General features: G+C 43.8%; 2 protein-coding genes across 2 annotated transcripts; both read right to left on the bottom strand.

The window, feature by feature from the left end:
- Positions 1–4,827: 4,827 nt before the first annotated feature.
- Positions 4,828–7,041, bottom strand: LOC134206507 (uncharacterized). Its single transcript, XM_062682236.1, has one exon. The coding sequence runs from the start codon at positions 7,039–7,041 to the stop codon at positions 4,828–4,830; it is 2,214 nt and encodes a 737-aa protein (XP_062538220.1).
- A 4,715-nt stretch (positions 7,042–11,756) lies between these two features.
- On the bottom strand, positions 11,757–17,241 carry LOC134206508 (histone H2B-like). Its single transcript, XM_062682237.1, has 2 exons — positions 17,024–17,241; positions 11,757–12,072 (listed from the first exon to the last, which is right to left on the bottom strand). Exons 1-2 carry the CDS (start codon positions 17,239–17,241, stop codon positions 11,757–11,759), a joined length of 534 nt encoding a protein of 177 aa, XP_062538221.1.
- Between the last annotated feature and the right edge of the window lie 6,223 nt (positions 17,242–23,464).

Genomic DNA, 23,464 nt, shown 5'->3' on the forward strand with positions numbered 1-23,464 from the left:
GAGAGACGAGAAGTGAATAGTGAGAAGTGAGAAATGAGATAAAGATGTGATATGTAAAAAGTGAGAAGTAAGAAACTAGAAGTGATAAGTGAGAGCCGAGAAATGAGAAGCTATAAGTGAGAAGTGAGGAATTTGATACGAGAAATGAGATGTAAGATGTGAGATCTGAGAAGTCAGAAGACGAGAAGTGATAAGTGAAAGGCGAGAAGTGAATAGAGAGAAGTGAGTTGTGATAAGTGAGATATGAGAAGTAAGGAGTGAGAAATAAAAAACAATATATGAGATAAGAAAAGTGAGAAGCAAATAATTGAGAAGTGAGAGACGAGAAGTGAATAGTGAGAAATGAGATGTAAAAAGCGAAAAAAATAGATAAAGATGGAAGATGTGAGAAGTGAGAAGTGTACCACGCGAATTTGACGTCACACGTTCCATTGCTTGGATTGCAATCGTGACGTCATGCTCGTTTGGCTACACTAATTGAGAGTTCGTTTGGCTACACTCGTCTTCGCCTCAGCTCGTCTATAGAACTTACAGTGTCTATAATCTAGACTACTTTCCGATTTGGGTACAATATTTAGACCACTAACCGGCATGCGGGTGGTCGTCGAACAACTCGATAACATTATCGAGTTCGCAAGCAGAAAGCAGAACATCAGTAAGGAACTGAAACAGAACCTGCTGGTGCATCGCCATGCTGTTCGAGTCGTAAGACAAGAACAGCACGCTTTTATCAGCCACCCGCGGGAAGTAGATTTAGACACAATCAAGTTGCTGCAACCATTTATGTCTGACTTGTGGTGCTCGGGAAGAGATCTTGGGGGACAGCGCTGAGGTGAGGTCGTTGAGGACGGAAGTGACCTTCCAGTGCAAGCAACTGGACGAGGTCACGAACGCGGACGACGTCGTCTCTGCCGTCAGAGAGCAGTGCGGTACAAAGGTCGTCCATTTGGCACGCAGCTAGCCTACCCTAGGTCATGGAGCGAGGGATGTTGAAATCGGCTGGTCAGTAAGCCCAATAAGCAAACTTCAGCCACCTTTAATGCATAGGTACTATTGGTGCTTGGAGTCGGGACATAAGTCCTACGACTTAAAGGGCCCAGACCGTAGTAACCTATGTCGTCATTGAGTAAAGGGCACAATGTGCAGGTATGCGATAAATCACCAAAGTGTCCATCTGCGCGAGTAAAAAGCAAGCATGTAATCACGTTACGAGTGGACCTCCGTGTCCCATCGGAGAGAAAACAAGAGGAAGCCATACAAGCAACACAGTTGAATCTTAACTAGGGTAACAGTTCCGATAGTCGTGGGTGTTCCTGTAGTTGTGGTAGTACGGTTTGCAGGGAATTTAGAAATTAAACGCAGTAACCCACATCACCGATCAATAAGTCGACCTGTCATAACACAATGGAAACAAAAATAACATTCAAATATCATTAAAACTGGTAAAGTATCTTAAAATTACTTAATTTTTTTCTTTCTTTTGCACCAATAGTTGCGAATCCCGTATAAATCCTATGGGATTCGCAACTATAGGAACGCGAATAACAAAATACCGCAACTATTGGAACACTGTACCAATAACTGGAGGATTGATTTTAGGTAACAATAACAAAAAAGGATTTTGTTAAAACTATGGCACGCTTCGGATAAAGTAGAGAGAATGAGCTTTCGGATGCACTCTCAAGGTAAGGGAAATGAAGTATGGATTATGTGTTATAGAGAAATTAGTGTTGGAACGTGCTTAGTTCCAAGATTTTTTTATGTACAGGTTATCCAATTTGTCAATATCCCCAACTCAGCCATCTTGGATTTTTGTATGGAATTTATGCTCGTTTGTTTACGTTTTGCACTGAAAATGTATGTTTCCCCCCGCGCTGGTTATTCCCATCTACTGACGAAGTCGGATAACCTGTGCATAAAATAATCTTGCTTAGTTCCTCCACTATTGGATCTTTTGCCCTACTGTGCATCTGTCCAGCAGCTGCTGTGGCAGTCGGTCTCAGAGTCGAGGACCGATGTCGCTCTCCTGTCCAACCCGTACAACGTCCCTGACTCGGGTCGTTATTTACGTGACTATTTTCACGCGCATTTCGGAATTTATTTCATGTACCACAAGGAGCATGCAATATATTTGAAACTGGTCGACAGACCTTTGGTTACGCGTGTGGATCTAAAAGCCTTACTCAAGGATTTTTTTGGATTCTTGGCTATGTTGTGTACACATTCTATTTTATCTACAATAAGGAGCATGCATAATATTTTGAAATAGGGCAATAGTCCTTTGGTTACGCGTGTAGATTTAAAGGCCTTACTCAAAGATTTTTTTGGATAGCCAAGAAGTTATGCTGTGTACACATTCTATTCTATGTACTACAAGGTGCATGCACCATATATGAAATAGGTTGACAGACCTTTGGTTATGCGTGTAGATCTAAAGGCCTTACTCAAGGATTTTTTTCCTTCGATAGCCGTGAAGTTATGCTGTGTATATATTCTAATATATGCTCCTAATATATGATTTAGAAAATTCAAATATCCCTCTGTTAGTTGCACTTACTTAGTTAAGAAAATAAAACCCTTTTGATGGAGTAAAATCAAAGAGCAGAATTGTTGGCACTGAGTGAAGGACAACACTGTTCACAAGGAGCATATTTGAAAGAGATCGATAAACCATTGGTTATGTGTGTAGAACAAAAGGCTCTACTCCTGTACTTTCATAGATGGCCAAAAAGATATAATTCGTACCAATTCTATTCTATGTAGCACAAAAAGTGTTCCCGACAGGGAAACCAATTTTCTAAGCAGCTGATTGATTTTCAGCAACGCTAAACTGTAATTTATTTCCTTTGTAAATAATAATAGTAATTTGATTATCTAACGTACTTACAAATAAACTGGTTTCCTTTCCTTCTACAATGCTTTCCAATCCCTTTTTAGTGTTGATGAAAGGTTCAACTACCCTACCTTTGGGTTGGTGGATTTTATCGACAAACTGGATCTATACAGGAGGAATAGGAGATAGACTTTATTTGCCGTTTGGAGTTATTCTGCTCGGAAATCAGGAGTTTCACCGTATTGGTATCTCAACCGTCCTACACTTTTTCTGCTGCTCGTAATAAATAATTTCGAATTCAAACACACCAAAATACGATTTTTGCCTTTTAACAATTCGATAATAGATTTTCTCATTAGCTGCGATGGCGAAGTTTGTTTACTTTCTGTTCGCCTCTTTACTCCCTACACTATCTACCACCACCATTATACCTTCTCTCTTCGCTTCTCTTACACTACTACTACTAAGCGCGAACTGTCATGTTGCCCGTTATGCTGCAACCAGGGCTGTTAAGGTCACTCCTGACGGAATCCAAGTTCCAAAGTGCTTGCGTTTTCTGGGGCACACCACTCTATACGGAAGCAACACACAACTGTCATTTTTATTTTTTCACGCATGCTGCGACACAGCAAAACTAAATTAACAAAAATGACAGTTGTGCGCCGCCTCCGTATCGAGTGGTGTGCCCCCGAAAACGCGAGCACTTTGAAACTTGGATTCCGTCAGGAGTGACCTTAATGCGGCGTCGTAACACCCCAGCCCGTAACATCTGGTCTCTCCGGATTTACCGAATCTCCAAAGCCGCTAGATTCTCCACACCTCGTCTTTGAACCTTGCCGTCCGCAGTTCTCACGTCCGCCATTCGAATCCGTCCGTCCGAACCTTTATCACCGCCACCACAATGCCTCGTCGCCAGGACTTCCGGTTCTTCCCATCGACCACGAATACCAGGTCGCCTTCGTCGATCGGCTTCTGTTCGTCGAACCATTTCGACCGCTGGTTGATCGTCGGAAGATACTCCCGGCACCATCTCTCCCACATTTTGTCTGCCAGAAGCTGGGACCGCAGAGCTTCGGCAGGACCCGTGGAAAACCTCTCCACCTCCAAGTCAGCACCCGACACCGTTCCCCGTAGAAAATGGTTCGGCGTCAGTGCTTCTGCTTCGCCAGAGTCTTGCGGCAAGTAGGTCAACGGACGCGTGTTGATCATGTCCGCTGCTTCCGCCAGAGTTGTCGCCAAGATCTCATCGTTGAGCTTTCTCCCACATCGCCTCTTTCACCGACCGCACCATCCGCTCCCAGGCACCTCCCATGTGTGGGGTACCCGGCGGAATAAAATGCCACGCGGTAGATGAACTGCCCACGACCTCTGCACACTCTCGATTGATGACGTCCATCTTCACCATCTCGTTATTCGCTCCGCGAAAGCAAGTGGCGTTATCAGAAAAGATCTGGCTTGGCTTGCCAAACTTGCTCCGGAAACGAGTGATGGCCATCCGACACGACTCGGTTGTGAGACTGTGCACAACCTCTAAGTGCACCGCACGTACAGCCAAACAGGTGAAAACTGCCACCCAACGTTTTTCCCTTCGCCGACCAACCGTGACTTCCACCGGACCCAGGTAATCTAACCCTACGGAGCTGAAAGGCCGAAGGTGAGAAGTGACCCGTTCAACTGGTAGTGGCGCCATTCTCGGTGTTCGTGGACGACACTTGTTGACCTTGCACCAGATGCACTTGCTCACCACTTGCTGTATCGCCGGACGCATTTTCGGGATCTGAAATCGCTGCCTCATCTCGTTGAATACAGTCTCCGAATTACCGTGTCCGAACTGCTCGTGGTAGTGCTGTATCAACTTCTGCGTTATCGCGTGAGAACGCGACAGGATTATCGGGTGTCGTTTGTCGAAGGAACTTTCCGCATAATTTTCCAGCCTCCCATCCATGCGCAATACTCCTTCGTCGTCTAATGTCGGTGAGCTTTTGTAGATTTGGCTACTTTTCTTGATGGTTTCCATCCGCGCTCCCGGCCGTTGTTTCAAATTGTTGGCTCATCTCGTCCGGAAAGCTATCCCACTGAGCCTGCCCCCACAAGATTGTCTCCGTCTGCTGGAGCTCTTCGCGCCGAAGAGGCGCTTCGACGGATTCGTAGTTTGCCGCCATCGTTTTCATCAGCTGCTGCTGCTTTGCTGTAGCCTGTGCAGTGACTACCGGCTCCCCTCTTATCTTTCGCCGACAGTTGGCGATGAAGCGTACCACAGTCGCTGCCACTCGCAGTAGCTTCGCCCAGCTGGATATCGGTTCGACGTTGATCGTCCCGTGGAATAGGACGACACCTCGAGCTTCTTCGTTAGTCTCTTCGGAACCTACTTCGCGCGTTGGCCACAATTCTTGTGGCCGATATAGGAACGAGGGTCCGCAAAACCAGTCTCCATCACTTTGTAAGCGTGGACCTTGACCCCACTTTGTCAGCACGTCTGCGATGTTCAGCTTGGTCGGAATCCATCGCCAGTCCGCAACCTTCGTCAGCTCTTGAATCTCGCCGACTCGAAATGCAACGAATTGCTTGTAGCGATGTTGATCCGAGTTGAGCCAACTACATACGGTGCGGGAATCCGTCCAGATAACTGTGCGGGCGATCTGGTACGAGTGCGTGCTCAGAATTGTTTGGCTCAAACGAGCCCCCAGAACGGCACCCATCAGCTCCAAACGGGGAATCGACTGCCGCTTTATCGGGGCCACCTTGGCCCGGGACATCATCAGGCTGCAGCGGACCTCACCTTCAATTACTGCTCGCAAATAGGCTACGCAGCCGTATGCGTGTTCGCTGGCATCGGTGAAGATGTGGACTTCCAGTGAGTCGACTTCGGCGGACTTGGCGCCTCCGAGATGACAGCGAGGAATTTGGATAGTTTCGACCTCCGGCAACAAATTTATCCATCGCTGCCACAACGTCCAGGATTTTTCGTCGATTTCGTCGTCCCATCCACAATTGGAACGCCAGAGATGCTGGATGATAATTTTGCCGTGGATGGTAAATGGTGACAGCAACCCAAGCGGATCAAAAAACCCCATCACACAGCTTGCGACAAGCCGTTTTGTCGGTCGCTTTCCCTCCAGCAGGTACGGCTGCAACTCTTCCCGATGCATTGTCGAGAATGAAAACTCATCCGCTTTAGGGTCCCAAATTACTCCCAAAACCCTTTCCTTCAGCGTTTGCTTGTCACGGCAGAAGTGTACCGGTACAGCCGGCTTTTCTTCCCCCAGATTCCGTAAAAACGTTGGCGAATTCGACACCCAGTTCCGGATCTCGAATCCTGCTTTCAGGTGGACCAATCTAACGTCCTTCGCCAGCTTAATGGCCGCTTCCACATTGTCGACGCTGTCGAAATAGTCGTCGACGTAATGACGGTGGATAATCGCCGCCGATGCCTCCGGATATTGTGCAGCAAACTCCTCCGCGTTCCGGTTTTTCACGAACTGCGCCGAGCATGGGGAACTTGTCGACCCGAATGTCGCTACGTCCATGACGTAAACGCTGGGTTGTTTTTCCGGAGATTTCCGAAAGATAAACCGCTGCTTTTGCTTATCCTCGGGGCGAATCTGTAGTTGGTGGAACATCTCCTTCAAGTCGCCACCGAAAGCAATTCGCCATTCGCGGAAACCGGAGAGGACTTTGACCAGTGGAACGAGCATATCCGGTCCTGACAGCAACTGAGAGTTAAGACTAACACCTCTCACCGTCGCGGCAGCGTCCCAAACGAGACGGATCTTCCCTGGCTTCTTCGGGTTCTGAACGACGTTGAGAGGCAGATACCAGGTTTGATCGGAAGGGGTACCTGCCAGTTCTTCGGCAGTGGCGACATGTGCGTACCCTTTCTGCTGGTACTCCTCTATTTGTCGGCAAACGTTCTCATGCAGCACTGGATTTTTGCCGAGTTTGTTCTCCAGCTGCTTCATTCTTCGCAGGGCCATTGGGAAGCTGTCCGGGAACCGTGGATCCTCATTCTTCCACAACAACCCAGTTTCGAAGCGATCTCCGACTCGTCTCGTTGTACGCTCCAATATTTCTCGAGCACGTCTCTCTTCGGCTGTTTCTTGCGGTATCGCCACCACCGATTCTTCCAACGCGTAGTGACTTTTGAGCAACTCGTGCAGGTCGTCGTTGGTGATATGCTGATGGTAACCAAGATAGTTGCCATGCACCATATTTGAAACAGGTCGACAGACCTTTGGTTACCCGTGTAGATCAAAAGGCCTTACTCCATGAATTTCTTGGGTGGCCAAGAAGTTATTCTTCACACGCATTCTATTCTATGTACCACAAAGAGCATGCACAATATTTGAAATAGGTCGACAGACCTTTGGTTGCGCATGACATGCGGAGACATGCGAACAAAATGTCTTCAGTTGTATTTTTCACGACACTTTGGACAAGTTCAGTTCTCCAAAAGGTCTGTTATTGCAGGTCAACACGCTTGCGACCAGGCAGTGGGTCCACCTGCCCTTGTTAAAGTTGTCGTTCTATAACGTACTCTCTGGAACTCACCCTCATCATCCATCCGCCAATGCCGGTAACGCACGCTTGCAGGCCTAGTCGACATGGCTGTCATCAGGCATCACCCCCTAATGCTGTCTCTTATACCTATCCGAGAATATCCGCTCATTTAAGCATCTCTATAGCTGAATTGAAAAAGTCTGAATTAGCCATTATGGCGGACCGGGTGCTTTACTCGCGTCGAGTGACTTTGCCACCGTCTGTAGAATCTCCTCTATCATGTGGCTGTGGTACGGATATAGCACTTCAAATATTCTCTTCTTTCATATTTATTGATCGACTACTCAGTCTTACAATTTCACAATGAGTTTATTATCTATCCGACGCGTCGATGCACTGTTATTGCTTTTAATTTTTCATTAGCTACAAAAATGAAAAGTGACAAACAGACGGTTCAAGTTATACTAAACATACGACGACAAACAACAGAAATAGTTTCCCCTTGAAAAATATACAATTCCCGTGTCGAAACGTCGGTAACTGAATAAACGTTCAATAAATATAATACAATCGTACAGTCGAACCATAATAAGTAAATTATTTTCTTCAGCTTCGTTGGATATAGCTCTAAAGGTGCCACTGTTCCTCCCGTAATAGCCATCACCAACCAATAGGCGTCAATCCATGGATTGATTGAGTCGTGTTAACGCTTTAATGGGGTGCATCAAAAGCCTAGGATTTCCAATCCGGGGATGGCTAGTTCAATTCTTGGACCGGCCTAGGAAGCTTTCGGGTTGGAAACTTTTTCGACGCCCTCGGCATAGTGTATCCATTTTACTTGCCACACAAGATACATACCCGACTATATAGTCATAACAAAAATTTATCACAATTATATCAATATGTGTTACAAATAACAATACTTGAAATTTACAACGTTGTGTAAACTCATACGTGAATATGTACGTTATGTGGAAGATATTGATTTGGAAAATGTATTGGAGGTAACCACTTTCCCTTGGACATGTTAAAATTAAATAACCAAGGAATTATTCGGAATAAATCAATATTATTTGAATATATAGAAAAACGATCGTACATTGTTGCTTTCAGAATGGTTGCAATATCACCACATATTTTACCGCTGTTCTGGATAAGGCCCCTCCTTCTTAGAATCTATTCAACGAGCGAAAATAAAATGTTTAATGATTTTATGGTAGTTATTAAAAATTCATTATTACCTAACGGTTCCCTCTCCGGGTCGTTGGATTTTTCTTCATATTCAACAATTTTCACTAATTAACGTTCACCTTGCGCTGTTTGCTCGTCCTATCGGTCACCTTCAAACGGTAACTGTATCGTTTAATTCCGCTAGCGATTAATAAGTAAAAGTGCTTCTGCTGGCTGCATGGAAGACACATGCAATTATGTTCCGAAAAGATACTTATGTTTGCATTATGAACACGCAACCGTAACAACCGCCCTTCTGCATTCCCCTTAATGTCGTTTCAATGATGCCTAATTTTAGTTCTGTGCTGCAGACCGAATTCGAAGTGGTGGAACCCTTTCTGCAGCACCGGCACTTGCACTTGCACTTGGCTACCGCATTCAGTACGACATTATCGCACACAGTCAGTAAAATTGTCCGACTGTAAGAGTCATAGAACGAAAGCAAGAAAAAAAATGCACGAAACTGTATCAAGCGCAAGCCTTTCCCATCATCGTTTTGGGGCCGTGGAAGAGTTGAAGGTAAGCGAGGGATGATGATACACTGACAGAATTTTTGTTCAATTTAGCTTCATGGCACCGACGGGGATGTATTACCACCATATTTTGGAGACGGTGAACGGAAGGAAGGCGACTATGCCCATTCCAAGAGTTCCGTCGTCATCCTCGTTGTCGAAGCTGCACAGTGTCAAAATTTCTAACTATGACTGAAAAAATTCAAAATATTTCAAGTAGGTGATCTGCAAAACATTATTTGGCCAAAATGCAAAGAGTTTTGAGCAAATAGAAAACTTTACTTATCAATAGTGTGTGAGGAATGAAATATTGGTTTCAGTCAGTTATTAAACATTAATATTGGGTTATATAAATATAACAGAATTTCTGAATTTGAAAAAATGTATTTCGTCTCCGGTCACTGAGTGACATCGTCGTCGTAAACGCCACCGCTGTCGCACCGCACTGAAGTGTGTTAGGAGTGCAGTCATGAATGCAGAACTCTATGTAATAATGATGGTGTTATAGATGCAGGATCCGATAAACGGGCAAGCGGTTCAAGGGTTAAAGAAACGGGTGGAGTCGCCAGTCAGTCAGTCAAGTATAAGAAAAGACAAGCGCAACCCCAAGTGGAGGAATGAAGAAAGAAAGGAAAGGACCGACACTCAGTCAGTCAGTCAGTCAGTTAAGTGGTGGAGCAACTTCACTCTGTTTTGGCACTTGTCATTATTTTTTCTTGGACGAAGACAGGAAGGCAAAAAACTTGAGGAACCAAAAGTGAGGTAATTTAGTTGGTTGGAAGACAACCAGCAGAACACCAGACGATTATTTAAAATATTGATGTTTGAGTGTTTTAAAACTATGAACTACATCTCTGTATAGAAGAGGCCGAACGAGACTAACGTTGAGGGGTTTCGGTGTATAGTCTCTAAGATCCATACCATGATCCATACTCAGTTTACCCTCAAACAAGGAATAAGGAAGAAGGAAGAAAGAAGAAGAAAGAAGGAAGTAGGAAGAAGGAATAAGGAGGAAAGAAGGAGAAAGAAGAAAGAAGGAAGAAGGAAGAAGGAAGAAGGAAGAAGGAAGAAGGAAGAAGAAGAAGGAAGAAGGAAGAAGGAAGAAGGAAGAAGGAAGAAGGAAGAAGGAAGAAGGAAGAAGGAAGAAGGAAGATGGAAGAAGGAAGAGGGAAGCAGGAAGAAAGAAGAAAGAAGAAAGAAGAAGGAAGAGGGAAGAAGGAAGAAGGAAGAAAGAAGGAGGAAGAAGGAAGAAGAAGGAAGAAGTAAGAAGAAAGAAGGAAAAAGAAAGAATGCAGAAGGAAGAAGGGAGAAAACGGGAGAAAGAAGAAAGAATAAAGAATGAAGAAGAAAGAAGGTAGAAGTAAGAGTGAAGGAGGAAGAAGGAAGAAGGAAAAAGGTAGAAGGAATAAGGAAGAAGGAAAGAGAAAGAAAGAAGAAGGAAAAAGGTAGAAGGAAGAAGGAATAAGGAAGAAGGAAGAAGGAAGAAGGAAGAAGGAAGAAAGAAGAAGGATGAAGAAGGGAGAAGGAAGAAAGAAGAAGGAAGATAAAAGAAGGAAGAAGGGGTAAGGTGAAGAAAGCACTTCTCATTTTTCACTGCTTGCTTCTTTTTGGTAATTCGGCCTACTGGCCATTCGACCTAATGACCGTTCGGCCTAATGACCATTCGGCCTAATGACTTTCGGCCAAATGGCCTTCGGCCTAACGGCCTAATGACCTGACACCCTCCCCGAGTCACCTTAAGAACCACACCGGGCCCAAAAAACTCCTGTATACAAAATTTTACCCCGATTGGTTCAGTAGTTTCCGTGTCTATAAGAGTCAGACAGACATAAATTCATTCTTATGTATACTGCCGTGAATCGCATATTTGTCCCATATGAATAGGAAACCCAGCAAAGATGGGACAAATATGCGATTCACGGCAGTATATAGATTTTTGAGCTGAAGACACCGAGTGTCCATTTATTATCGTTGCTTATGGACAGACCCTTACAATCCAGTTTATAATGATATTGTCATAACTAACAGTTTCAGGTCAGTGCATTTTTGACGTAGGATTACGTCCTTCGGGATGATTGAATCTCGCCGAGCATTGTTGAAAATCGGCGAAGCAACCAGTTGTGTATGTGCATCGCAAGCATGGACATCAAAATCGCGATACTTACGGGCTGGGCTCTAATTTTCAGTTCAATAGAGATTTCTCGGAGAGCGAACACAAGGTCCGCACAGTACTGTCGCACAGATGACGCTGGTAGCAGCATTCCCAGCAGATAGCGGATCGTCGAGAGGACTCAAGAGAAATTTCCACGCAATGTTTTGTACCACCGCTTGCTTGCTGTTATTGATCAAAAAGACGCGTTTAGAAAAGAAATGGTTCTTGTCAGAACCAACATTTTATAAGATGAAAGGGTTAATTGCAAAATTAGGGTCCGTTGCGGTTCTGGGACATCAGTTCCTAGTAGTAATGAAAAAATATTCTTAATGGTGGCATAAAGTTGGAGTTGGTAGCAGTTCGCATGGATGGTGTCTATCGTATTTCAGCAGTTAATCATCGATTGACTGACGTTGGTGTCAGTAGCAGTGCAGTGAAATTTTCTTCCAAATTTCTGATTTTCTGCGTGTGCTTTACGAAAACTCCTCTCTTCTGTGAGCGTGGCTGGACCCCGGTGAATCTACATCCTTGTTCACTTGGAGCTGGTGTGTTTGTTGGCTGCTTTGGTTCCCTCCGAGACGACGTGCTTGGCCAGCTCGCCTGGCAGCAGGGGGCGGACTGTTGTGTCTCGCGGTTGCTGATCGTTGAGCGCTTGTTGTAGTGCATCCAGACGAGATTCCCTAGCCGCGATACACTCCAAAATGCCGTTTACGTTGCTGTTCATGATGCCCATCGCCTTCAAGGAGACGCCAGTGATCTGCTTCAATACCTTGTAAATGTAGATGGGCTTTGCTGGTTGTTTGTCGTCCTTGATGATATTTTGCTGAGCCTTGCTTGAGATCTTTTGGCTAAATAGGTGATTTGATCTTACATCTCATTTGGCCGAGCAGGATATTTGGCCGAATATGTTGTATGCTATTTCGTCGAAAAACATAACGCGGAATTTGTTTTCGCGGTACGACATTCCGCGAAATACACCAAATCTCCGAAACACATTTCGCGGAATGCACCTTTGTTCCGAAAGACTTTCGCGGAACGGACCTTTTCACCGAAAGCCATTCCGCGGAATGCCATTTGGCGGAATTCAGTTGGAATAATTATCATTGAAATATTTACTGAATTCTGCTTAATTGCATGAAATCCGGTCTAAATCCTACTGGATTGTGGTTTAAAGCAATGAAAGAAGATAATACTTTCTTTGAATGACCGCATCCGGTCGGTATAAGGCAAAGTGTGGAAAGAATGCCTTCTCGAAATGGACACGTTTGCTCGGTATAAAGAAAAAAAGGAGATAGTCCCTTCTTTGAATGGATGCGTCTGCCCGGTATAAGGCGAACAAGGGGATAACGCTTTCTTTAAATGGATGCGTCTGCACGGTATAAGACGAAAGGAGTTGATAACGCCTTTTTTGAAAGAACGTGTCTCTGTCCGATATAAGACGAAGTAAGGAGAAACGCCTTCTATAAATTGATGCGTCTGCACGGTACAAAGTGAAGGGAGGATATAATACCTTCTTTAAATGAATTCCCAAGTAGCACATTTTGAGCATATTTGGTTGCTGAAACCTAAATGTGATCGAATTCGGAGCCGAAAATTATTCATAAAAACGTCTATCCCTAGCAAACTAAAGAGAGAAGATAATTCTTAAATTTTATCCGGCCCGTCTGACAGATATAATAAAGAATTTGTAAGAGGCAATTGAAATTTCGAAAACTACATCTACATATTCTGGGAGGCCTTCCTTAGCCGTGCGGGAAGATGCGTGGCTGCCCAACAAGACTATGCTTGAGGGTGGCTGGATTGAACTTCTGGCTCAGTCCAGGAAATTCGTCGATTATCAATTCTCTCGACTTTTTTGAGCACAAAAATTTCAACGAGGTAATTTCGTGTTATACGAATGCAAAAAAAATGGTAACTTGCCTTGTCGTACGACGAAAAGTTATATACCGCCAAATGTTATTCTGCGAAATGTTCAAACGCGAAAATGAATTCCGCGAAATGGTTTTCGACGAAATGCTATACAATCGGCCGAATAGATCATTTGAAAAGTGAGACGTCTCACTTCTCAGTATTTATTTCCCACGTCTCACTATGAAAATTGAGTAGTGTGAAGTCAGAAGTAAGACGTCTCACGACTCACTTCTTATTTTTCACAGTGAGAAGTGAGAAATAAAGTGTGAGAAATGAGAGGTCTCAATTCTCACACCTCATTTTTCACTTCTCACCGTAAAAAGTGAGAAGCGCAAAGTGAGCAATGAGACGTCTCTCTACCCACTTCGCACATCTCACTTTTCACAGTAAGAAATGAGAAATGAGAAGTGAGAACTGAGACATCGATTCTATCACAAACGCCCGAATGACACTCGCCCGAATTCCATTCGCCCGAATGACAAACGCCCGAATGTAACATTCGCCCGAATTCCATTCACTCGAAAAGACCAAACGCCCGAATGAACCACTCGCCCGAATAGACCACTCGCCCGAATGGACCATTCGCCCGAATAGGTCATATATTTATGAATACTTCCAGATTCTATAACAACATGTTATTTTCCTAATCATATTAAAAGAAAAAATATTCCAATCACCTGAAATATATGAACGTACCAGTTTGTCTAGTTTTTCATTCTTTTCTGCTATTTTCATTCTATATGTCTTCTGGTTGTAGGGTATCAGTGGTCGCATTTCTTTCTTCTAGTTGGAACTGTTTTGGAACGCTATAAAACGGAGGACTTCCTCATTTCAAAAGCGAATTCTCTTATTGTGCCACCCTAAAATGTTATTGGAAGTTCGAGGAATACTGTTTAGGGTTTTTTCATAGACCGATCATAGTGAAGGGGAGAAAAGTGGGTCTCTAGTGGTCTTTTTGTGCGTTGATTTGCGACCATTCATATAAGTCCGCTACGTTAGGCATAAGTACGTTAGGCATAATGGTTACGCATTACGAACGTTAGGGATAATGTACGTTAGGCATAATGGTCGTTTGGCATAATTCTGCCTTCTTTATGTTATGGGCTGTTCTTTGGGTCATTTATGTATAACGTTAATTATACCTAACGGGTACACCCCATTCGCATAATACTTGCTTTCATAAAAAAAATACGTTTCTTTGGGCAAGATTTTCGAACCTCCTTTAATGCCTTTGTTATATCTTAACATGAAAAAAGTGCAAAGGTAACACACTTTGTATAGGCAAGTTAAAGTCTGTAATTCTTCCCGTATGCCGATTGTAATCCCAATCGCTGATGTTTTCTAAAAACAAAACTTTGGTTGAGGAGAAAGAAACATCCTTAAAACTTGAATTTGGGAAGACACGTTCCTCAGCATTAATCTCAGCCATCTTAACATCCAATAGTATATACTCTGGATCTAACGTATACTGATAAATTGCGTTCCATCAATGAACAAAAGGCTGTATCATACGTTCCCGTGTTTTAGCATTAATGCCAAGGGAAAGAATCGACGGTGTTGACCTTCGCCTACAGTTCCGTGAATTGTGAATACTTGAGCAAATTGTTGTGGAGCAGTTGAGAATGTTCCGTCAATTATCCAAATCTTGGCTTGTGCCTACCACACTGAATGATGTCTTGAAGGAAACATGGATAGTCGATCGCAAGAAAGGTTCTGCGTCCAATGTTGTCATATAGTATCAGTCGTTTTTGGTTATCTTTAAAACGAATTTTGCTTGAACCTTAATACTTAGGGAAGAAATCGTGTCTTCAATACATTTAGAAAGAACAATGTATGAAGAAAAGAAGGGTGAATTCGTATTTGTGCCTCTTATTTTTGACGATTGGTTTAAATAAATACCCTTGCAACGTTATTTTTCGCTACAGCTCTAATTATTCCGTCAGGTTTTGATTTATTTCAAGATGTTTGTGGACCGGTATAAGTGACCAGCATACATAAAACATATTTTAATATCAGATTCTTTCAACAATGCTGAGCGATTGAAACTGACTTTTTTTTTGATGAATGGATTGCACGACAGTGATGAGTAGATTTTATTTATAATCAATGTTAAATGGGGCTTTACACCTCGAGTAAGTTTTCCGCCGAATTTTGGTCTCTATATCCTGGGGAAAAAGTCTGCGGGCCGAAATCCTGAGGTGTGAAGCTACCTTAAAGGACTTATTTAAAGAAATCAAATCATTATTTGAATATTATGAAAAAGAAAGTACATAACGTCGTTAATTTTCTTATTATTTCACATATTAACGAAACGAATATTTAAATACATGTTAGAGACGTACGTCTCGTGTACAACACGTGTACAACAAAATATGAGATAAGTAGGAAATCAAATATTCTTTTTCTTTTATTAGTCACAAAAAATCTTTTCATCAAGTAAGGTGAAGAGTTTTTTCGGGCATATTGTCTATTCGGGCGAATGATCCATTCGGGCGAATGGTCTTTTCGGGCGAACGGTCCATTCGGGCGAATGGTCTTTTCGGGCGTGTAGGTGACAGCCGTTCAGAAATGAAAATTCCAAGTTTTTAATCGAGGTGACAATGTATTAAAAAATTCCTGAAATATTGTGGTACAATTTTAGTATGTTATTTTTGTTTATGAATCTTTTAGCTTACGTTTAATATTCTATTTCTGTTTGAACTGCTGTTAATGTTCACCTTACTGGAGGTACAATTTAAGGTTCTGTAATTGAACACTGGTTATCATAAACTTTTCTCAGTTCCAAATGTTTGTTGAATTACCTTAGATTGAGTTTGTTTAGTTCTAAATAGATCTTATTGGTTGCGACTTAGGATTTGAGTGTGTGATCTGTTGAACTAAATCTTATTAGTTTGGCTTGTAACAATAGAATATATTCCCCCTTACCCAAACGAAATCTAGCTGCTATCAATTCTAGTACAGTGACTATTATGCATGAATGATAAATTCAGTTTAGCTATAGGAAATAGATTTAAGGTTATACACGATTAGCGAATTCATTATTTAATTTGGGATTACACAGCATACCCGATACTATAAGGCGAATTGAGCAAACTTCTCGCACTATAATTCTAATAGTTAACGCACTAAACTTCTAGTAGTTGTTCATAAATTGTAAATTAGTCGCATGAAGCCAAAACACATTCCATACAAATCTCCTCTTCTTGCTTTCAGCTTTTGTCCGAGATTGGCTTTTGTCCGTTGTGATGACGTTTGCCGTTACCACAGCTGACCACCACACATTTGTCCAGAGTAGTGAGATGCGCCGACCGAGGGGTCGTAACAGTCCCCCCCGGGTACGCCAGGTTCCTGGCTTACCTGTCCATCGCGTCGAACGTCCAGGACAGCTATTCTAGTAGCAGGGCGTTCGTAGATGCCGTTCTTAGTTTGTACCGTTACTGTTCTAACCTGTTCATCCTTCCCATGTTTAACCGAGATTATTCTACCCAGTGGCCAGCAATTCCTGGGTAGCGCAGGGTCAACTATGACTACAACATCGTTTATAGCGATTGGTTTAACCTTATCGAACCATTTGGATCGCTTGGTTAGCTCCGGCAAGTAATATCTAACCCATCTTCTCCAGAAAAGGTTTGCTTCTGCCTGTGAGGCTCGCCATGCCCGCTTTAGAATACGTCCACTATCATCGAACGGTGCAGCTGGTTTCAATCCATTAGAAGATCCCAGTAGAAAATGATTTGGGGTTAATACTGGGGCATCAGGTTCATCCACTGATACAAATGTCAACGGTCTCGAGTTTACAGTATTTTCTATTTCAACCAAAATGTTCCGCAGAGATTCATCAGAAGGATTGCGCTGGGGTTAAATTTTTGCAGATTTACTTTCACCGACCGCACGAGACGTTCCCAGCTTCCGCCCATGTGAGGGGAAGCAGGAGGAAGGAACTCCCACTCAGTATGAGGACTCACGATCTCTTGTATCACCTGATCCTGGTTCATCTCTTTCAAGGCTGCTCCCAGTTCTTTGCTAGATGCTGTAAAATTTGTGCCACGGTCGCTAAAGATTCGTTTTGGTACTCCGCGTCTCGCCATGAAGTTCCGCAAGGCCATTATACAGGAATCAGCGTTGAGTGTATAGGCAATTTCCACGTGGATGGCTCGCACAGTCAAACATGTTATAAGCACACCCATCGTTTTTCAAGCCGTCGCCCAACCGTAACGTACATTGGCCCAAAATAATCTACCCCAATGAACGAGAAGGGTCTAGTGAACGCAGCCAATCTAGCAGTCGGTTGGTCTCCGATGAATGGTTGATGTGGTTTAGCTGATTGGTTTTACACTGCTGACATTCAGCTCTAACACTTTTATATAATACTCTCATTTTGCAATACGATAGATTTGTCGCAGTTCATTTATCACCGTTTCATGATTAGCATGATGATAACGAACGTGGTAGTCCAGCACAATTAACCTAGTTAAGCGGTGGTCCTTTGGGAGAATTATAGGGTTTTTCACATCCATCGTCGCATATTCGCAATTCCTAATTCTTCCTCCCATTCGAAGTACCCCTTCTGCGTCCAGAAACGGGTTGAAGGTGTAAAGAGAACTGGCTTTCGGTAGTTGGCGGTCTCCAGAACTTCTTAGTATACTAATTTCTTCGAAGTACGATTCTTGTTGAGCTTGTTGGTGAAGATAACACGAAGCGCGCTGAAGCTCCGACATTGATAACGGACCTTCTCTGCGATGTTGTTTTGCAACGGATAGCCGGAGGTTATTAACATACCTAAACAGTCTAGCAGTTACACGTAGAAGTCGTTTCCATGTTTCGAAGTTGTTGACATTTACAACTGGTGCTGGTACCACTATGTGGTGGAGCAGATGGGCTCGTATTTCCTCGTTGGTGTTTCGATCACCGGTTGATTCAATTGGCCATCCTTCAGGATCTTCGTAAAGAAATTTGGGTCCATTAAACCACTGGCCACTGCTTTCAAGTCCTGGTTGTCGCTGCCATTTAGTGGCTTCATCTGCTATATTGTCTTTTGAACCTACCCAGCGCCATGCGGATACAGTAGTGGTTTCCAAAAGTTCGCTAACACGAAATGCTACGAACTGTGAGTAGCGCCGATGGTCTGAACGGAGCCAACATAAAACGTCGCGTGAATCCGTCCAGTATAATCTCCTACGAGGAGATTGAATCTTTGAAAAAGATTAAAAATGCGATGTTTGTGTGTGATGCTTGTTTGAGTCTGGCTGAATTTGACGACCGGCACTATGATAAAAGATTGGACGAGATTGCGAGTAAACTGAATGATCTCGCCGGTATAGCGGATATGGTGAAAAGTTTTGAACAGGTTATACGTAAAGTTGTACGTGAGGAAATAGTGCGTGTTAATGAACGGGGCGATAATAATAAGAACGAAAAGGATAGTGTTCCGCGACGTATGCTGACAAGATCATCTGCAAAGCGAAGAAAAATTGATGAATTAGAAGTACAAAGTGATGTTGTTGTTACACCAAAGACTAGTTTTGCTGAAGTTTTGAAATCAGACAGAACTAAGATACCAATGCAGTCTAGGGAAGAAAAGCGTAAGCCAAATCCGGTTGTTGTTGTTAAGCCAAAAGCAGGTGTAAAAGTGGAAGATATCAGAGCAGAATTGCGAAAAAGTGGATGCCAGATGACTGAATGTGAAACGGGTTATAAGTGGTAAATACGGTTAGGTAAAGGATTGCACTGAATGATGAGAATAGTGTCTTAAAATTCTTAAAGAGAAGGTTGGAAAAATATGGTTGGTCTGTGCAATGTGAATGTGCGAGAAAATCTGAAACCATCTATAAGAATAATCAGGATGAGTGATGAGTTGGATGAACAAGAGCTGAAAGAAACTTTAGTTGATCAAAACGAAGCATTTGGAAGCCTTAAACATTTCAAATTGTGCAAAATGTACTGTAATGCAAAATTGCAGTACAATAACGTGAGCGCAATAATTGAATTGGATGCCGAAACGTTCGTCAAAGTAATGCAAGAAGAAAGGGTGAACTGCGGGTGGGATCGATGTCGAGTGATTGATGGATTGCAAGTGACTAGATGCTTCAAGTGCTGTGCATTTAACCACAAAAGTAAAGACTGTAAGGCAGAATCTCCCAAGTGCCCAATATGTAGTGAGAATCATGTAGTGCAAGAGTGCAAATCAAATAAAAAGGAATGCGCAAACTGCAAGAAAATGAACGCTGAGCGGAAACTGCGAATCGAAACAAACCATGCTGCATGGAGTGAAGAATGCCCGGTGTATCAGCGACAACTGGAGAAACGTAGGAGTTTCGTGGACTACTCAAAGTAGCAACCAACGGATTCAGGACACCAGCTCAACCGACTGACTGGTCCAGGTAAAACTTTAAACAGTATATGTCCGCCCGAAGCAGACGAAGATACTGCACCCGCCCTCAATCGAGTGACCGCCTTCCAGAATGATCCCGCGTACAACGACACAACTGCTTCCGGTGCATCGCTTGCTCAGTTCCGCCAATCTCCGCTTCCCGACGAACGCTTGTATGACACAACTGTCTCCGGTGCATCGCTTGCTCAGTTTCGCCAATCTCCACGAAGGATGTCAATCCCCGACGAAGGATACACGATTTCGCACGTTGTTCCATCTCTTCTCGACTCAGGACACCAGCTCAACCGACTGACTGGTCCAGGTAAAACTTTAAACAGTATATGTCCGCCCGAAGCAGACGAAGATACTGCACCCGCCCTCAATCGAGTGACCGCCTTCCAGAATGATCCCGCGTACAACGACACAACTGCTTCCGGTGCATCGCTTGCTCAGTTCCGCCAATCTCCGCTTCCCGACGAACGCTTGTATGACACAACTGTCTCCGGTGCATCGCTTGCTCAGTTTCGCCAATCTCCACGAAGGATGTCAATCCCCGACGAAGGATACACGATTTCGCATGTTGTTCCATCTCTTCTCGACTCAGGACACCAGTTCAACCGACTGACTGGTCCAGGTAAAACTTTAAACAGTATATGTCCGCCCGAAGCAGACGAAGACACTGCACCCGCCCTCAATCGAGTGACCGTATTCCAGAATGATCCCGCGTACAATGACTCAACTGCTTCTGGTCCATCGCCCGCTCAGTTCCGTCAAATTCCGGTTCCCGACGAAGGATACACGACTTCGCCTGTTGTTCCATCTCTTCTCGACTCAGGACACCAGCTCAACCGACTGACTGGTCCAGGTAAAGCCTTTAACAGTATATGTCCGCCCGAAGCAGGCGTAGATACTACTCCCGCCCTCAATCAGGTGACCGCATTCCAGAACGATCCTGCAAACCTCGACGCAGTTCCTACTACAACTGACGCACCCCAACATCCCAGTACTATGCACTCTCACATCAGTAACGTCAACGGGAGTTTGAGCATCTATTATCAGAATGTTCGCGGACTTCGCACCAAAATAGATGACTTCTTTTTGGCGGCAAATGAAGGAGATTACGACGTCGTTGTGTTAACCGAAACTTGGCTTGACGACGCCATACACTCAGCACAGCTTTTTGGGTGCCACTACTCGGTGTTCAGAACTGATCGCAATCCTATGAATAGCCGTAAAACCCGTGATGGTGGTGTACTCATCGCAGTCTTGTCAAAATTCAATTGTGTTCGTGAATCTGCTGCCGTCAGTGACACTCTTGAACAGTTATGGGTTCGAGTCATTATGCCTGGATACACTATCAGTATTGGGGTTGTGTACTTGCCACCTGATCGTATGAGCAATCTTGACGATATTCAAAGCCATCTAGAATCTATCGAAACAGTTACTTCTACTCTTGGAGCTAACGACAAGGCCCTGCTGCTCGGTGACTACAATCAATCTGGGATTCGGTGGTTTTCAGCTGATAGTTCTTACCCGTCGGTCGATTTGGAACGCTCTCGCCTCTCAGGCGCCAGCTGCGCATTGTTGGACGGATTCAACTTTCATGGACTTACACAGATTAACTCTATCGTTAACTCAAATGGTCGAACACTTGATCTCGTACTGGTAAACGATTCAGTGCTTCCGAATTGCGCACTACACCATGCTCTTGAACCGTTAATACCTGTTGATATCAACCATCCACCGCTTACATTGGAGTTATCGTATGTGCCGCCAATTACCTTCGATTCGGGACACGATTCGAGCAGTTATGACTTCCGAAAAGCGGATTATTCCGCGCTAAATGAACTGCTACTTGCAGTTGATTGGGGTTGCATGAACTCATTTAATAACGTCGACGATGCCGTGGATTTTTTCACCGATAGTATTGTTCGTGCATTTGCCATTCATGTTCCGATCGTAGGACCTGCACGAAAGCCTGCGTGGTCCAACCACAGATTACGAATACTGAAACGTCGTCGTTCCTCTGCACTTCGTAGATACTGCAATCATCGTTCCATATATAACAAGCAACAGTTCAACAGTGCCAGCAGTGCGTACAGAAGCTATAATCAGTTTTTGTATTCCCGATACATCAGCCGTACCCAACGAAATCTACGATTAAATCCCAAGCAATTCTGGGCATTTGTGAGGTCCAAACGGAATGAAGATGGTCTTCCTAGGTCAATGCAACTGAATGGTGTCCCTGCTGAGACTCCTGCGGGCAAATGCGAACTCTTTGCTACACAGTTCAAGACATCTTTTAACGATTTCATATCTCCGCCCTATCATGCCATTGAGGCTACTCGTGACAGCCCTCGTGATGTTTTGGACCTAGACATCTTTTCCATCAGTGATGAAGATGTGTGCCGAGCTATCCGGAAACTGAAATTTTCGTTCTGTGCTGGACCAGATGGAATACCCGCTGCTTTACTGCGCCGGTGTTCGAGTGCTTTTATCAAACCTTTAGCAAGAATCTTCAATCTCTCTCTTCGCACCAGAACGTTCCCCATGCGCTGGAAATCATCATTTCTTTTCCCAATTCATAAGAAAGGAAACAAATGCGATGTGAACAACTATCGTGGAATAACTACTCTCTCTGCTTGTTCGAAAGTTTTTGAAATCATAGTAAACGACACGCTCTTCGCCTGCTGTAGGCAGTACATCTCTACGGATCAGCATGGATTTTTCCAAAGAGATCGGTAGCGACCAACTTGACTGAATTCACAACAACATGTATAGAGGCTCTTGACACCGGGAGACAAGTGGATGCAGTATATTTAGATCTCAAGGCTGCTTTCGACCGTGTTGATCATAGTATTCTACTCAGCAAACTGGCGAGGTTAGGCGTTTCCACTGCGTGCGTTGATTGGTTTCGAACTTACCTGACGGATAGAACATTACGTGTGAAAGTCGGATCATCTCTCTCGGATCCTTTCATCGCTCCATCTGGCGTACCACAAGGGAGTAATCTTGGACCACTATTGTTTTCGATATTCGTCAACGATGTGACACTGGTGCTACCACCTGGAGTGAGGCTTTTGTATGCTGATGACGCCAAGATCTACATTGTTGTTAATTGTCTTGATGACTGCATTCAGCTACAAATGCTTCTTATCCGTTTTGAAGGGTGGTGCGTGCGGAACTGCTTGTCACTCAGTATCCATAAATGTCAGATAATAACGTTCAGCAGAAAACGAAATCCTATTATCTATAACTACATGTTGTCTGGGACAGTTCTTGAGCGAGTGCAGCGTATCAGGGATTTAGGAGTTATACTTGACGACGCACTAACTTTTCGTTTCCATTACGATGAAGTGATTTCCAAGGCAAATCGACAACTTGGCTTTATGATGAAAACTGCCAATGGGTTTCGTGACATCTATTGCCTACGCTCACTCTACTGTGCCCTTGTACGATCAACTCTAGAGTTTGCTGTTATTGTCTGGAGCCCTTATCAAACCACCTGGATTTCAAGAATCGAATCTGTGCAGAAAAAATTCGTGCGCTTTGCTTTGCGCAATCTTCCTTGGCGTGATGGACAACATTTTACTCCCTATGAAAACCGCTGCCGGCTGCTTGGGCTGGATACTTTAGATGTTCGAAGCCGTGTGGCACAGGCCATATTCGTAGCTAAAATTCTCAATGGTGCTGTAGACTCTCCAACATTGCTAAACAAAATCAATTTTTATGCTCCTACGCGCACACTAAGGAGGAGAGACTTCATTCAGCTCGATGCTAGAAACAGTCGTTATGGTCAGCATGACCCAGTTCGATATATGTCGTCCAATTTCAACGCAGTGTTCCATCTATTTGATTTCAACCTTTCGCCAGCTGCTCTACAACGACTTTTCGCAGAACACTTTCGTGGTACCAATTGACACATATACTGTAGATTGCTAAGTCTTTTTTTTTATTAT

Source organism: Armigeres subalbatus, chromosome 1, assembly GCF_024139115.2.
Source record: "Armigeres subalbatus isolate Guangzhou_Male chromosome 1, GZ_Asu_2, whole genome shotgun sequence".
NCBI classification, from domain to species: Eukaryota; Metazoa; Arthropoda; class Insecta; order Diptera; family Culicidae; genus Armigeres; species Armigeres subalbatus.

What these genes read in the sequence shown, in the direction of transcription:
- LOC134206507 (XM_062682236.1), bottom strand. Translation starts at nt 7,041, where the DNA reads ATGGTGCATGGCAACTATCTTGGTTACCATCAGCATATCACCAACGAC.
- LOC134206508 (XM_062682237.1), bottom strand. Translation starts at nt 17,241, where the DNA reads ATGGCCTTGCGGAACTTCATGGCGAGACGCGGAGTACCAAAACGAATC. An exon ending in AGCTGGGAACGTCTCGTGCG is followed by an intron (nt 12,073 to 17,023) that starts GTCGGTGAAAGT and finishes TCACCTATTTAG; the next exon opens with CCAAAAGATCTCAAGCAAGG.